Below are 17,623 nucleotides of genomic sequence, written 5' to 3' on the forward strand. Positions count from 1 at the left end.
TGTCTAATAAGAAATCCAGTTAAACAAAAAAAAAAAAAAAAAGAAGTGAGTCCACAGGGTCCTGTGGCCCCTGGAGTCACTGGAAATCAGCATTTGGCCGTTCCACACTGACCTACTTTTCTTTTTCATGGGCCCAGTAATACTGTTTTCACAGTATAAAGGCCTGCAATACAAATTGACAAAGCCCAAAAAGATGTCACTCTTCACATGCCTGATTATACCACAAATGCATGTATGGGCAGAAACTGCAATTCTTTGTTAATTCTAGTATGTGATCGCCATGGGTTTTCTCATTGTAGACATAAAGGCACAGGAATGATCTGCCTTCATCCCTGTGTTGTTTTGATGCTTTTTCTTTACATCTGTTACACAAATGAGTCTAAATCCACATGGTTCTATTCCTCCAGACTAAGTCACTAATCCTGTCATTAAGCTCAGAAAAACACACATGATTTTTACACTCACTAAAGTCACCATTTATCACAATGAGGATGCTGCTACTCTTCTGCATAACTAAGCCTTATGTTGCTGAAAAAAAAACCAACATGAAAACATACACCAAAAACCAAACTCAGAGTACAAATACATTTAAAAAACTAAGAATCTCTTGTTACTTTGATTATAATCTTCCACTGTTTCAATACTAAATAGCATGTTAAAGATAAGTTTGTCCTTTGACCCAGGTTTTCTCCTTAACTAAACACAGTAAGATGCATTTTTGACACTAGAAAGAAATAAATTATTAGAAATAGCACAGAATTAACTTGAAGGTCTTGCTTACTGGTACTTGCACTATATATTTTGCACTCATATAGCCATTATGAGGAAAATTTTAAAACAAAGAGCTGGGAAGTCCATGTTTTATCTGCCGAGATCCAGTTGCAGCATTCTTCATTTCCTTCTAACAGTTGAGGCTATCACTTGCACTGCAAACAGGATCTGATCCAAAGCCCATTAAAGAATTTCCATTGATTTCAACAGGGCTTGGAATGCAGCCATCATGAAAGGAGCACCATTCTGTGCTTTCAAACAGCATTGGTGGTATCAGCTATAATACTGACATCAGTTCTCATGAAGTCTGAATCCTTCAACATTTGGTTTTTCTTAAAATCCCTAGTTCATCTAAGCACCTCAAAAGAGAAAACATCCAATGCCTAAGTTTTTACTTCTCCTTTTCAAAGTTAGACATGAAAAGACAGTAATGATAACACAACATACAAATTTAAAATACTAAATATGAAACTGAAATTAAGCTCCAATACACCCTCATGATTATAAGTGGGAGCTTTTGGTCAGCAACATGAGGGATGTCAGCAATACTCTTACCCTGAAGTCTTCATGGATGCAAAGAAATCACTCTCAAGTCTGTAACTGGTGCATATTTTAATTTTTAAATGTTTTCAGCTAAAATACCCAAATCTTTCATTGAGAATTTCATTCATCCTTAATGTTAAAGCAAACCCTGAAATAAAATTACAAATTCTTTACCTATATCTTGCTTCTCTTCTGTCACTGCTGATGCAGCTAGTAAACACTACTTCATATGCAACATTTAATGAATACTTATTCAAAAGAATTATAAGGAACACAAGGAAAAACAATTATATTTCTACGACCAAGAACAAGAAGTACTCATGCCAATTTCCTAATATGATGCAAATACCAGTATTTGCCTAATTTCATCATTCCCAGCCCAGCTTGACCTTCAAATTAATGGGAGTGCCACTTGACAACTAAAAAACTTACTTCAGTTTAAAGGCAGCACTGCCATTGAACAGGACTGGGCACCCAGCCAGGTCTGTTTCAGATATCAGGGAAAGATAAACAGGTCTGTAATGCTACATACCTCGTTGGCAGCTTCTCAAAGTCCACATCCAGAAACTGTTCATAGCTAGACACAAAACTATCCAACCAGAGCTTCAGGTAATCTGGATCTTTCTGTAAAAAGGAAGGGAACATTAGGCAATATTGCATTCAAGGTCATCTATCAACAACTCTGTAATGCTGCCTCAAATAAAAAGTTTCTATTTAATGCATTTCAACTGGGAGAAAGGAGGGAATACACATTTTTTTAGAACCAAAAGAAAAAACAACCACCTGTGTACTTTAAAATTTTCAGCCACATTGTGCTGATTGGACATTTTTGCCATTACTTTAGCCATCTCCTCTTCTTGGCACCAGTGTCAACCAAAGCATTTTAGCCTTTTCCATCATAAACAATCTCAACTTATTCTCCAGAGTCATCCATACCAGCTTTACAAACTTACTAGAATGTGTTCTAGTCTTGATACCACATATACTAGCACACAACACTCCTTATGGCTCATGAAATTAAATAAGAACCCTAGGAGCCATCCTAATCACAAAATAATTTCCCTTTTGCTTCACTCATAGGTCAATATGGCAGATAACAGCAGATCACAGACAGATGGTGTTCAGAAAGACAATGTAGAAACTATGACTTATATATTAGATACCTATTAACAGATAGAAAATTATATTTAAGCTTCCTAGTTGTTCCTAGTAGAGCACAAAGACTGTGTTTGTGACCAGCAGTCCCTCAGGGATAAACACTGTCCTAGGAACTAGGACAGATACTAGACCACTGCAAACCACACCGGGAAATCCTGTCAAAATATGCATTTGAGCTACTCTTACTGTAGAAGTCAAGCTGCTTAATTTTCAAAACCAAGTTGCCAGCCCATAGCTAACATATTCTTTGCCAGAACTGAGCAGTCTTGTTCACTAACACACATGCACATAGTCCCACATTCCACACCACAAATTATTTTCAAAACAGTTTTTAAATTTTGCCTGGAGTATTTGAGATTACAAATAATTTCTGAATCCACTCCATAATTTATAACATTTTGCAGAAGTTGAAAACATTTTTCTTTATCCTTTTCCCTCTTTTGTATCTCCTCCCTTTTGTGTGTTGCCTTTATATTACCACAGATGTTCCCAAATAAGATGTTTCCCTGTAGAGTTAAGATTGAAGAACAAACAGTGAATATCTCTAACACACACACACACTTTTCTGCAGCAATGTCAGTGTAAAAGAAAGAGTAACCAAGACAGACTGGCAGAGTCCTGTCAGTGCAAAATTGCAAAACAGAAATATGAAAATATGAAAGAGCCCTCCACAAGGGAAAGAAATCAAACAAAACAATGTTTAAAAAAACCAATGCAAACAAAGCAAAACAAACAACCTCAGAATGAAATAAACACAAATTCAGAACCTCAAGGGATGCAAAGCTCTCCCCAGATCATCCTTCTTGCACATACAGCAGTTATAAAGCATGGGAACACCCTTCTCATTCCAGACCTTTACCCTTCTCTGCATCCCCAAAAACCACCCTCAACTCAAGCAAGAAGTGCCACAAACATCCAGACACAATTTACTTCACTATCACAATTATATATAAAATGTGTTCAGGTACTGTGACAACAGGTGCCAAATAATACCCTCAGCTAGATACATATTTTATCTGATTATTCACTTCCACTGACTTTATGGCATTTTCTTATTCACTTTTCCTAATTGTCTTAATTTCCCTTCTTCTGCTTAATTCCTAATCTTTCTCCCTCCTTCATAATCTTTCCCCTCCTCATCTCTGCTTTTATTCACTTTTCAATTATTTAAGTAATCACTCCCTTCCTTTTTATGTTAAAAATTTGTCAAAACAGCACTATGTTCATATTTAATATGCACTGAGCTATCAAATGGTTAACTTATCTTAAACACACCTACCAATTGTCCTCAACATGGAATTGCAAAACACAGAATGAAGGAAGAGGCTGAGATAAAGAATAATTTCAAAGTTTCCAAGCCACTGGTTTAAGCTACGGAGTTTGTTGGTTTATCACAAGTAAGTGAGCATAAAATACATGTTTCTCAGGTTCAGACACCAAACACATTGAAAACCAACCCAAAAGTTAGACAAGAAGTAAACTTGCCTAAAAGAATTATTTAAAAGTTGTAGAAGACACTGTCTTTAGACAGCCCAGCTTTTCAAAAATGTTCACAAGTGCAAAGCTCTAACTTTCTTGCATTTCACAGCAAGTAATTTTAGCTGCAAGCGAACTATTTCACAGGATCATAAAGACAAGAGAAACCAGGGTGCCCTTTCAGTAATTACAATAGAGCTCAGGCTACAAAGGACAAAGCAACAACAGGGAAGTAATGACAGAAATGTTGCCATATCCATGTGTCCATGTCTCTGATGAAAATGGCCATGTACATGTCTAAAAAGTGAACGTAAGAGACTTTTCCCCTGTTGAACAAACTACTTGTCCACTGGCATGAGAAACTTCTCCTTGAAATCCAACAAGAAATACTAGATTGATTCTATTCATGCTCCTAAATTAAAAATTTTTGTTGACACAGCTCAGGCTCATTCCCAATTGCAAACAGCAAACTTGTGTAAAAAACCTGTTTTTCTTGGTTACCATGAAAGAAGATGTGCAAATAACAACATTATCCGACTTAAAATTGTTTTAACAAAAGTCAAGGATGAGAAAAGGGGAAGGGTAGGGCAAAAGACAAAATTATATCAAATGCCTGCTTGCTCCTTTTTAGTGATAGAGCCTAAATGAGTTTCAAGCTTCTTTATCTTTGAACTCCAATTCCTTTGCAAAGCTGTCAGTACAGACTGTGAATAAGAGAATACTGGCAGACAAAATACACAAGAAATAGCACTTATACAGATGGCAACAGTAAACCACATGTTATGAAACAGCCAGAAGTTTTTGCCTACCTGTAGAGCACAGACTGCTTAATTGGCTTTGCCACTAGAACTCTTCCTGCTCCGGGTAAAAAACAAGAACTGCTGTCCTGTTTGATTATTCCCTGCAGCACACAATTCAACCCAACTCCCTTCATTTCTGTCCACTGCCACTCAATTAATAACATAATATTCCAAGTTATTAAAATAAGCAGATTTTATATCAAAATACCAGGTAGCACTACTGGTATGTGCCAGCAGAAAACAGTTTATGCAATAGTTGACTCAGAGTCAAACCTAGAGATTTTCATCCAAGCAACATCACTAACTCAAAACCACTTGGACAAATTTAAAAAAAAAAATCATGAAGGCAAAAAAAGTAAACAAGATCACTTAGCAACATGAGAAATACCAAGAAACAGATCTCCATTATACACCAGCTAACAGAGGCATGCCTCCTTTCCCGAAACAAACAAAAATGAAGACTTGTGAAGCAGAAGTTCATTCCAGGAAAAAGTGAAAAAATATTCAGCAAATGGGCTACAATTAAGATATTTAATGTAAGTTATGTCAATAATGTTAGAAACAGAAGCTATAAACACCTTTCAAACTTCAAATCTGGTCCAGGTTTTCTTTTCTCTTTATTAGCAGCAATCATTCCAGATCCTAGGCACCAGTCTCCTACTGAAACCTCCAAGAAAGTCTAGATTTTACTGGAAAAGTTTTAGGAAAGGAAACTGAACATGGTAAATGTTACCCTTAGCCAAGTATATATAAATGTCCTAAAACACAGCTAAAGACATAAAACCTTTCTGAAGACCTGCCTATGTGAGTCAGATGCATTTTACATTTCTCCAAACCAAAGGCATCATAGCTTAGGAGAAACAGATGCTTTTTACAGAGGTTTAATATTCCAAGTTCATCATAAAACCAGGCAGTAATAACAGCTATCAGCTGTTTTGTTTACACTGTGGTTTTATGTATAATGCAATTATCCTACCCAGCCTCCTTACCTTGAACTGAACTTTTTCTTGAGGTCAGCTGTTCCCACTTAATCTGGAGTTTAAATTTGGTGGAATGAAAAATGAAAAAGAATGTATTTCTGTTAAATCCCCCCACCAACTCACCTTTTCAACAATCCTCTCCTGTCCCACAACAGAAGTGGTAAACCATATTAACAGCAGAAGACAAATTGACCTTAATTTAACACTAATACATTTGTGTTCTCCAATGCCAGATCAACTTTCCAAGGCACTACGTGTTGCAATATGACAAATACCTGTGTTACTAGGTGTCAGAAAAGAGCATCCCGTGGGATCCATGCTGCTACTGAGGGCAACAAATCACTGAACTGCAACCTCAGCCCACTACATGTTGCAATATGACAAATATCTGTGTTAAGTGTCAGAAAAGAGCATCCCGTGGGATCCATGCTGCTACTGAGGGCAACAAATCACTGAACTGCAACCTCAGCTCCACCTGATTCACTGTAAACTGTGAGCTACTACATTACATCTGTGGTCCTCCTAAGGAAGCAGTAGAACACCAGAATAAAGCATCATAAATACTCAGAAGCCTTGTGACCAGCAGAAGCAGCAAAAACTGTGGAATGTATTTCCCCTCTTTGAAAATCACCCTTCTGTTATCATTCTGCAGACAGGTGGAGGCTGTGTGTCAGAAAACAGCTCTAAATTGTTTTCTGTGGTGCTGGTTGAAGATGCACTTGCAGAGCACAGTTTACAAAGCTTTGGTAATACACCACAAGGCTAAACTGTGATAAATCAAGGTGAGGATTGGTGTTCTTTTCCAGCCCCACCACACACACTCTGCAGACATGTCCCGTTAGATCAAGAAGGTCATTTTTGATTGGTGCAGAAGCAGTAAAGGCAGGAAGAAGCTTCTAAGAGGTAATAAAATGCCTTTCACCAGTTACAACTTTTCAAATACTACAAGATAAAAAAAATGTTGTTTTCTGAAACCTTAAAGCCTTCTAAGTTACCTTCTAAAGCCCAACCTTTTCATTTATTTACCTGAAACTTGCCTAGCTTTTGTGCAAAATTTATGTAGTTTATTTGAATAGTAATTCACATATAGAAACTGCATGCCTTAAAACTTCTGGAAGATAATTTCCCATTTCAATGGCTTGAACTCCAAGAAGGTAAAATAGAACTGAAGTCAGCCATTTCTTTTCATAATGATAAATGGAAACAAGAGTTTTAACAATGCTATCTTAAAGGTGTCATTGTAACAAAAGTCTATGAAAAAAAACCTGAAAAACAAAATAAAGAGCCCAGGAGTATAGAAGTTTTTTTGTTAATAGCCACAAGTTTGCAGAGGCTAAGCTTAGGCTTCTGAGCTCAGCCCATTGTAATGAAGGCCTTTGAAAGTGCTATGGCAGTCACTCACCTGCACTAATGAAAAATAAGTCCTTTGTGCCTATTAAATCAAATGTAGCTCAGAGCAGCTGAAAGTACTTTCTTGCTCCTTCTCTTCCCTAAATACCTCTGGCTTTCATTAAAAAAAACAAACAAATAGCCCAACACAGCACAATGACACACCACCCTTCAGGCCTCCATTTCCCTAAGATCCTCTCGGATCTTGCTACAGCTCTTTACACTTTAAAAAAATACCACTGCCAGGCCTGAGCAGTGGAGTGTTTCTAACAGGTACTGAAAATAACCTCAAAAACCACTCCAAACCATAACACACTAAACCCATCTCCCATGAAACAGCCAGAGGAGGGTTAGCTTTTTTAATTATTATTTTCCAACACAGTACAATGCTAGAAAGAAAAGAACATTTGCTAAATAAACCCATTGTACTGGACCCCAGTATGCACTGCAATACTGTGACTAACCTCTGCCAGCCAATTCTCAAGATTGCCATGGAGTGTTACCACTTGCAATTTGGATGTATAAGCTTACACGTGGTGGAGCTGGGATCCAAGCTCCCAATTCACCACCTTCAGAGCTGAACCAGGCTGAGGTAAAGCCCACAGCCCAGTGGGGATCTACACTGACGTCCCTCAGACAGGCAGGACCTTCTCCAAGGCAATGAAGTGAAAAGGAACTACGGCCAAAATCTACACTAGCTTGGGACAGGCTCTTGTCTTTGATACACTAAATTGTCTGGAAATTACAGGAGCCTTTTCTAGTCTCTATGAAAACTGATTAAATGAATGACAGAAATATTCTAATACATGCCTATTTTTCAGTCTGTGCAAGAAGGTCACAAGAAATGTCTGAACCAGTATAACATTTTTATATCCATTAAGAAGCCAGGTAGTACTAGTCTTACAGCTAGCTCTCAGTTAAATGAAAACATTTCACACAAAACTGGCACTGAAGTCATCCCAAGTGAAAGACTTCAGCCCTGTGCCTGTGGAATACAGGTACATTTACTCAAGGTTTCACACCAACACCATTTATGTATTTATATAAAGGGTTTATTTTAGTTTAGTAACTTCCATTTCTACTAAGGCTTCAGGCAAAGAACTGGAAGGGCAAAGCTCAGTAGGATTTTATAGATATGTTCAGGAAGTATTTGTTGCTAAAAACAAAAGCTGGATCCACCCGAGGCTCTTTGCAGGGTCACATTCCATGCTCTAAAGGCAAAAATTCCCTGCAGGGCAGTTCAGAGTCCAACTATCAGACAAGCCTGACTTGTTGGACAAGGCAGTTGTTTGAAGTTGTTAAATTTAACATGCAGCCATCAAACAGCCAGCTGGGTCTGACTCCTGCTAGCTCTCAGTCAACCTTCAAAGTGGATTTCAGCTTAGAAGCACAACCATAAAATCTCACTGGCACTGGCATTATCATAAGTAATCCACTATCCCCAAGCATTTTATTTAAAATAAGAACAATCCTTTGGTGTCAAAGTTGAATTATACTTACAAAACATCACATTAGGAAACTAAACATGAAACATTGTCTTTAGATCACTGGTGAGTTTACTCATCTTTAAATTAATTGAAGTAGTCTGCATAATGCAGAATTGCAGAACATTTCTCAACACTGTTTGAAATAAAATATTCATTTGGGAATTAGAAGATTTGTGTTAAGGGAGCTCTTTCCTCTTCATGTTTTCAGACATAAAAGGCTACATTTCCAGCATGAGAACTCCTAGCAGCCTTTACTCCGCAATATGACACAGTGCTTTTTGTGAACCTTTCACATAAAACACCGAAACAAAATAGAAAAAGCTGTGTTATAGCAGCAACACCACAGTTAGAAACAGTAAAAAACTTCATGAAAAACCATTGTAAACTGATATAACTGCCTTGATAAATTTGATCAATCAATTCTAATTGACTGGCGAATCACCTTTGGGCTCAACTTTCCACTATCATCAAAATACTGATTTTTGAATCAGTAGCTCCAAAAGAAGAAAAGCTCCTGGCAAGTAACTTTTCAACATCCACACAAGCATTCTGTTCCATTCCAGAATTAAAAGCAAAAAGGAATTGAGTGGTGATGCTTTGTTTTATAAATGGAAGTTGCAGTGAATCATGATAGAAACAACTATTTTGGGACAAGTTAAAAACTCTCTTTAGTATAGGGATTTATACCAAAATAACCCTATACCTGCCAATCATAATAAAATTTAGGTCACAAACCTTACAGTCAAATTTAATACATTTCTTCTCTTTTCAAAACAAAAAAAAGTTTTAATCTTTAGTATTGCCTTCAAGATAATCCAAACACTTTTATTCATTTGCCTTTTTGATAAAATTTAGCTCACAAACTTTAAAGTCAAATTTAATATTTTTCTTCTCTTTTCAAAACAAAAAAAAAAGCTTTAATCTTCTAGTATTGCCTTCAAGATAATCCAAACACTTTTATTCATTTGCCTTTTTACTTCAGATCTCCAACAAAACTGGAAAAACAAAATGAAAGAATTTTATTATTAAATAGACATAAAGCCTCTACTTTTCTTTCTCTTGCCTTTTTTATTGTTGCTGTTGTTTTTGAATGATGATACAATTACAACCTTGTAGCTTGAAACTGGCATGTGGCTGATGCCATCCATGGCATGAATCTAATTAATGTGAACTCAGATTTTAATGTCTTCACATTTGACAGAGTACCACTAGGCAAGCCCCATGTATAAGTTGATATAGCCTACTTCAGCCTTGTGGAGTCCACTACACAGATCACTTATCAGGAATTTACCATACTGTAAGAAATTACATTCTATTAACATTCAATTTTCCCATCAAATTTGGCATAGTGAACCAACTGGAAGCTGTATTTTAAGGGGAACAAGAAGCATCCCAAATAATTCAAAGGTAGCTGAAATAACATGATGTCAAAAGTCTACAGCGTCAAGATTAGCCTAAATTTAATGAAAATTCAAACTATACCTTACACAAGACTTGAACTCTTAATTGCTTATAAACTCCATATTATGCCATTATTTTACATGAGAAAAAGGCTGAATTTTAACACCAACACACACAAAGTCAGCTTTTGCCCCACTGAGTTTCTAACTTCCAGTGTAGTGCATGAGACAATACAAGTTTATCACAGACAGAAAGGAAGCAGGATGGTGCTACAACAATAAAACATCAGCCTATTTCACCATATCAACAGCTAAACACTGTCTAGCTATGTCTTCCAGCAGATAAAGGTTGAGAACTGGAGTATAGCTTACCAAAAAAAAGTCTGTATTTGTTTCAAAGTGTCATGTGATTACACCAAATAAAACTAAAACCAATTTCTGTATCTTTAGCTATGGATTTAACTATTTGGTTTTGCCTTCTCAGTCTCACCTGGCCTTACTTAACATATTGAAGTGAAGGTATAATTCATGTATAGACTGAAGGGGTATAATTAAAAAACCCCAAATCCACTTTTCAAAAGCACACCAAAAAAAACCCCTCAAAACACTCAAACACACTAAAAAAACCCTCAAAAAATATGGCATAGGAGAATATCGATCACTTGCCCAAATGCTGTTTGGTATCCACTGCACTTCTGCTGATTCAGTTTTTAAATGATCAGCACTAGAGCCAGATTTCTGTAAATGACACACCTGTTTTCCATACCCTGCTTTACTCCCAAAAGCTTTACCCACTCACTACCTATTTAATATTACTTATTCCCATTGCTAATTAAAGGCAAATGTAATCCTCAATCATAAATTGGATTGTGCTTTAAATATCAGAGAATGCATCAACACTCACAAACATCATACAGCACAGAAAACTCACAGCTAATGTTTAGATCTGCAGATAATTGGAGAAGCCCGAAATACCAAAATTAAGAAAGGGTTTATGAGGAGAATAATCAAATACAGTTTTCATTTCTTGGTGCTCCCTGTCATACCTCCCATTGTCCTCCACTGCAGCCTCCCATTTAGTGGAAGATAATAAATTGGAAAAGTTAGACTTGAGCAAATTGGTGTTTTTTTTAAAGAAAAAAGGTGCCTATCAGTACTGTTGAAATGTGCATGTTTTGATGTTTGTGCCCATACTCACACATAATTCTTTCAGCAAGAAAAGCTCAGTAATTAGAGAAGCTTTTCTCTCTCCTACAGCAGCTGTTTAACCTTTCTGAAGCCTGTAAATATTTTAACAGCGTCTACTGACAACATTTGGATTCAGGCCTTAAGCTCCAATGCTGTTCAATGGGCAGCTAGCAAGCCTTTCTCTCATTTCAGTGATCAGCACAAACACACTGCGTATTTGAGTTGGTTTGGCCATATTCTCTTACCAGGACACATGTCATACCCAGATCTGCCCGGGTGACCAAGTTAAAAGAGCCGTAACTCAGACACACACAACGATGCAGGGTTTGTTAATTTCACTCTATGTTAGAGCATCACCACGGAACCAGAAACCCATGTTTGTAGTCTTGTGGTATATCATTCCATTTAAGAGATACTCAATTCTTTTCACATCAATAAAAGCTTGACCTGAATTATTATTTGTTGGCATGTTCAGAACTGGATGTTTCTTACAGGTTCTGTAAAGTGCTGATCCATATACCCATAGACATGTGGAAATTCTAAACTAAAACCCTGAATCATACATCAAAAACATGGACAAACCTCAGACTTTATCCAGCAGTAGCAGCTACATATATGTACTGCCACAGAATAAGCAACAATAATTTCTTCATAACTTGTAAAATGTTATGGTTTTCTTACATCTTTGCCTGTTTAGATTTATCTGCTGCCTCACTGCAACCTGAAGTCTGCATTCTCTGTGTCAGTCTCTGAACAACTACCACCACAAGGTCACCCTGGCCCATAATTAAGGAAGGAAACAGCCACTCAAGAGACTGATGGCTCATATACTGATGTCAGCTATTTATATGAGAAGTTCTATATTTGTAAATAGCAGAATTATGTTAGTTCTTGGTCTAGGAGACATCTCTTTAAATAGCAGTTAATTCAGAATTAGACCAACTGGTAATTCAGAAGAAGACCAACTGTTGTTTATCTCTATCCATTCTTAGTTCAGTCTCTTGAATACAGACAGAACAAAGATATTTTTGCCACCACATGGCCACAAGTGACTTGTGACATGTTCTTCTACAAGTTACACTCCCTAGGAACGAAGAAATTGACTTAAAACAACCTACATAAAAGATATCTTACACAGCAATTCCTTATAGCACTTCACTTGTTCTAGCAGAGGCATGAATTTACATGACAGTGAATTATGAAAAACTACTTTTACTGAGCATTTGGTTTGCTCAGACATTCATCTAACTGTAAGCTGAATACTTCTTTATCAAACCTAACAAAGGCGATATATAGCAATGTGATCTGCATCACTGACAAGTCAGCAAGTGCACAAGAAGGAAGACAAGGGCAAGCCAAGCCAGGATGAGATCACATTTGGGATGCAATGGCCAGTGTTTCACATGGGGCTTACAACTAAATGTCAATGATTATTATATTCTTGTTGAATGACATGCTTCTCACCACAGCAAAGCATAATTTGGCTAAAGGCACATTTCTTTGAGAAACAATGTTACAATATTAAATGAGAAGATATTTATAATATATTGATATCCCTCATTGTGCCAGAGAGAAAGCTACAATATTTATCTCAATACAATCAGATTTTGTGAAAACAAATGAGAGGTGCAGCACAAGGTAAGAAAGCACATTTGAGATAACAGCTTATGCCCAGGTCTGCTGCTCTTAACACAGCAAGGGATGTGACTGTCTCAGCTCTCTGCATTAGTAAAGACCAGATCACTATGACCAGCCAACAGAGTCCTGACTGTATCAATGACACTAAGGCTGAACGCTCCCTCTTTAAAATGCACAGGCTCCAAACTGAGTGAAGAACATTCACAGCTTTCCCTTGAAATCATGGTGTCATCTCACAGGAAAAGGCAGTGTTTAAATGAAATCAGGGCTATACTGCAGACAAGAGTGTAAGAAAAAGCTCATAACCATTGTAGTACCATGAAAACTGATGTGAATATGGCAGTTAAGTGCTTGCATTAATGCCTTTGAAATCCCTTTTGAAGGCAACTAGGATCTCTCATTTTCACAGATTAGAAAAAATCTCCATAATAAAAGGCTATCTGAACACTTCTTGAATAAAATCCAAAATATAAGAAATCCTGCCATGCTTTATGTCTAAGAGTCTGAAATACCTAATAGAACAACTGGAGATGAACTACATATGCTTAAAATCTAACAGACAGGACAGAGGTTGCATCTCTTTAATTTGAATCTGCAGCAAAAGTTACTTCAGAGGATTATGAAACAAATAAATTTTCTATACTGATATATGATTATGATCTAATAAAAGGTTAATCAACCACTATTACAATAGTAATAGCAATATTACCATAGTCATATTGCAGCCATGACAGTCTAATGTTACAAAACAAAACTGGTAGATCACCTCTGTCACATAAAGCCAAAGAAGTCACAGACACACAAGAAAGCATGTCCTTTTCTTCTACCTCATGGAGCTCTACTCCTGCTGTACATGTACATTAGTAAAGCATTTTCAGTTATCTGCTCTATATGCACTTATATAAGGAGTGTTCCATGCTCCTCTGTAGGTTATCAAAGGCTTTTAACTGGCAATCAACTGGAAAAATTTTTGCTATCTGTTCTACACAATTCAATTATCTTAAAATGCTCATTCCAACATTTGGATGAGAAGACAGCAGTTTACAATCATACCAATATTTGAGTAAAGGCATTGTACGTTAACAGTTCACTGAACAGAATCCAACCACTAAAACCATTTGAAACTGAAAATCATCAGGAATTTACATCCTTAACAAGGCCCTCTATGCAGAAACTTTAACATTAACAAACTGAAATAAAGAAAGAAAAAAACCAACAAAAGACTCAAGACAAAAAGAGCCTTAGGCTGTGAATAATACAACAGGGTGGTAACAACCCCAGTGACTCAAATCTAAATTTTACTAAATCTAATGAAGTTTTAAAGTGCTTCCATGCAACATCAGAAGCACTGTAAATCAAATGTGGCTACTACTTTCATCTGTAACAGCAGACTGCTTTCAGAGAAACAGAAGGAGAAAAAAATCCAAAACCAAATCCCACCCTTAGATTAGAAACTGACAGATGAAAACAACTGAATACCAACTACAGCCAAACTCTTGCAGACACTCAAACATTAGCTTGAAAAAAAAAAATTAGAAAAATTTTAAAAACCACAAACAAAAAAAAAAAACCAGAAAAACTAAACCATCTCATACATGGTGTCTTACAAAGACTGCTCCTGCAAAGGCCCTGATTAGTGCTGCTATTTGCCCATAGCTCCAATTCCTCAACTGCACTGAAAGAATCAATGAAATGGAGAAATGCCTTCCTAATGTCACTTTGCACAAAACTAAGCGTTGCAACTGACACCTGATGCTGCCAGAGGTGTCAAGGGATCACAAAGAACAAAAGTCACGACCCAGGATAGATGGTGAGATGGTAACACAGCATTATGTAGCACTTGAAAGCTGTGAAAAGCCTTGCTGCTTTAGCAGAGGGTGCTGCATTTAAGAGATTATCACGAAGGACCCGATTATCAAAAGACAAGACTATTAGCAACAGAAGCATCACAAAGGAGTAGCTTGGATTTCACTCTTTCTGTAGCTAACAAGGCTGCAAAAGCTAAAACCACATATTTGGGATTTGTGAAACAATAAATTCCTTACTCAACTAACTCTCCAGCCATTTTTCTAGTTTGAAGAATTTGCCTAGCTTTATTTCCCAGGATGTCATTCAGGGACAGTCACTGCAGTGCAACACACTACACTTCACTGGGCAGGTATAAACACTTCACTCCCAGGTATAAGCAACTTTTCTCTAAACCACTATATCCTACCACTGGTAATTATTGCTGCACCTTCCCATTCTGCTGGATGCTCTGAGAAGAACAAATCAGAATATACAGATGTTTCCAAGCAGACTGAATAAACTAATTTACTTTAAGGCTTCTCACATTTTACATCCCAAGATGGAGACATAACTTCTTCATCTGTTCTTAACTTCACCAAGCTTAATACTCTAATTCTGGATGCCTGTCTCGAGCAGAATATCATTTTAACCTGAACCAGTTGAGAGATAAGGAAAAAAACTGTTTTGTGCCTAACACTTCTTGAAAAAGTAAAGATTCCCTTTTTTTGAATCACTCCAATTGCCCTCATATGTTGAAGACACTCTATTTTATTTTTATAATATATGTTTTGTTACTTTGGAACAAGCCCTTATCAACAAACAAATTCATTTAATCATGTCCTTAATATATGAGTTTGAAAGAAAAAAAGGCCAAAAAAAGTCACCGATAGCTAATGAGGAGACTGAACATATGAAAACATGATTTTTTTCAAATACACCATCCTAGACCACCTGAGATCTGAGCAGACATCATTCCCATAAACAAACTGAACATCCCCTAAGTGATCTAAACCACACATTTTAAATAGCACTCCTTCATGCAAACTTCCTGCCATGAACAACATGGAGACGGAGAGCATACAATCTGAATGAAAGGTTCCAGCAAAGGGGGAGTAGGTCCAAGACAGACAAAAGAATATTTTAAACAACAAGGGAGGAAAGAGCCAAAGAACAGCCAGGCAAAGAAATTCAGAACTTGGCTCATCTCTGCGGCCTTAGTGTCTCCCAAAGCTGAGTGAAGTCTGGTTTCTCTGAGTGTATTCCAAGTGCATTTGTTCCTCTCACATCGATGAAGTCACTGGCAAAACATCCATCTTCTCCAGTGCTACTCCACTTCCTACTGCCATTATCATTACTGCACTGGTTTAAAAGGCAAAGGTCCAACCCAGGAGATCAGCCACACGGGGAGCAGTAAGAACTGATACCACGCTGCTATGCTTGCACTAGTTTTAACAACATGTAGAGGACTAAGGCTGTACAAAAATTAGGAAACAATACAATTAAGACAAGCACTTTGTGCACTTGTATTAAACGGTCTGTACTTAACACTTCACATTCTATGCTCTTGAGAAGGGCATTCTCTAGAAATGAGGTGGGAAGAACAAGGGAAGGACTGTTCTACCCTTAATGTCCTACCGGACTGGAGACTTTAAGAAACTGAAATACAAACGAAGCATGAGACTGCAAAAACGCAAAACAAAACCAGTGAATAAGGCCATCAAAAGCTACCTTCGCCACTGAGCTCCTGTATGACAGTAGATCAGTCCTTTCCTCCACCTTTACAGCTATTTTTTGTATGCTACTTATTTTACAGCTACCTATTCCGATAATCTGCAATCCAATTTCTCGACATACTCAGCACACCCGGCAGCAATTAGGACATGTGCTTTAAACACATTAATTGCTTTACACTATAAAACGCAAATGGAGGCAGGACAGCATTTTTGTATTATTTCTGCCAGGTGAAGGAAATTCATTACTAATGGAGTATGGAGATATTATGGCAATAGCTAGCAAAGGCAGACTCTGAAGCAACTTAATAAATCTGCTCTTTGGGAAGGGTTTTACTAAAAAAGTTTAAATAAAACTGAAGCTGCTCAGAAATCGGTAAGTAAAAAGCTAAATGCAGGCAACACTGAATTAAATTAATACAGTACAGCTTAACTGCTACAAAATGAAGAATTATGTAAAAGTATAAAGTATGCATTCACATAGTTAAAATATATAGCTACAATAACTGCTTAAGCTGACCCACGAAAACTGCAATTCTCATCTCAAACATAAAAAAGACCAAATTAAACAGCAAACCACGGGATGAAGCTGTAAATAAGTCTAAGAAGTGCAATTACATCCTTTCAGAAGTCAATGTCTATGCAATTTCCAAGAAGAAAGATGTTACAATTTAAACACCTGACTACCAAACAAGAGAGGATAAAAGCAAACAAACACAAATATTTACCTTATTGCAGTAAAGCATCCAAAGCTCATACAGTCTCTCTCGGGATGCCATTCCTCCCCTTCTACTTCCCGTCGATCCCAGCTACTTTTCTCTTCAAGATCCTACCATGCTCAGTTCCCAGGTGCTCTTTCCACAGTTTTGCTTTATTATTAGCTATATCATAACCCGAGAAGAAGCCAGCTAACAGGGTCTCAGTCTCTCCTTTTCGAGTAAACAACGAGGTGCAACACAAGCAACTGCAGACAAGTGTCAAGCATGTCCGTTCTTCACCAGCGCCGCTTCGGTTTTAATCTCTGAAAGTGAAAACATACCCTTCAGGCCTTGGGTGGAGGGAGGAAAACAAATCCGCACTTAAAGCCCACAGATAACCGGGGGACTGGGGCGGCGGCAGGTCGCACCGCTTTGCTCTCTGACACTATTGCCGGTGGCGGAGAGGTCTGGAGAGGTTTTCGTGTTCGTGGCGCTTGCCCGCTTTTGCGGGGGGGAAGCCGCAGGGCTGCCGAGCGGCGCCGCCGGAGCCCCGGCTCCCGCCGCTCCCGGCCCGGCA

General features: G+C 37.6%; 1 protein-coding gene across 6 annotated transcripts in view; it reads right to left on the bottom strand.

Moving 5' to 3' along the window:
• NBEAL1 (neurobeachin like 1) overlaps positions 1 to 17,617 on the bottom strand; it is a 74,969-nt gene extending 57,352 nt beyond the window's left edge. For 5 of the 6 annotated variants that reach the window (XM_039702768.1, XM_039702750.1, XM_039702760.1 and 2 more), the window contains exons 1-2: positions 17,077 to 17,617; positions 1,847 to 1,938 (exon numbers count right to left, since the gene is read on the bottom strand). In XM_039702768.1, coding sequence (XP_039558702.1) covers positions 1,847 to 1,938; positions 17,077 to 17,127 — 143 coding nt within the window. In that variant the 5' untranslated portion in view covers positions 17,128 to 17,617. The remainder of the gene's footprint in view (positions 1 to 1,846; positions 1,939 to 17,076) is intronic. The other variant, XM_039702736.1, reaches the window with a different exon arrangement.
• Positions 17,618 to 17,623: the final 6 nt, after the last annotated feature.

Source organism: Passer montanus, unplaced genomic scaffold, assembly GCF_014805655.1.
Source record: "Passer montanus isolate IOZ18808 unplaced genomic scaffold, ASM1480565v1 scaffold1, whole genome shotgun sequence".
Lineage (NCBI taxonomy): Eukaryota > Metazoa > Chordata > Aves > Passeriformes > Passeridae > Passer > Passer montanus.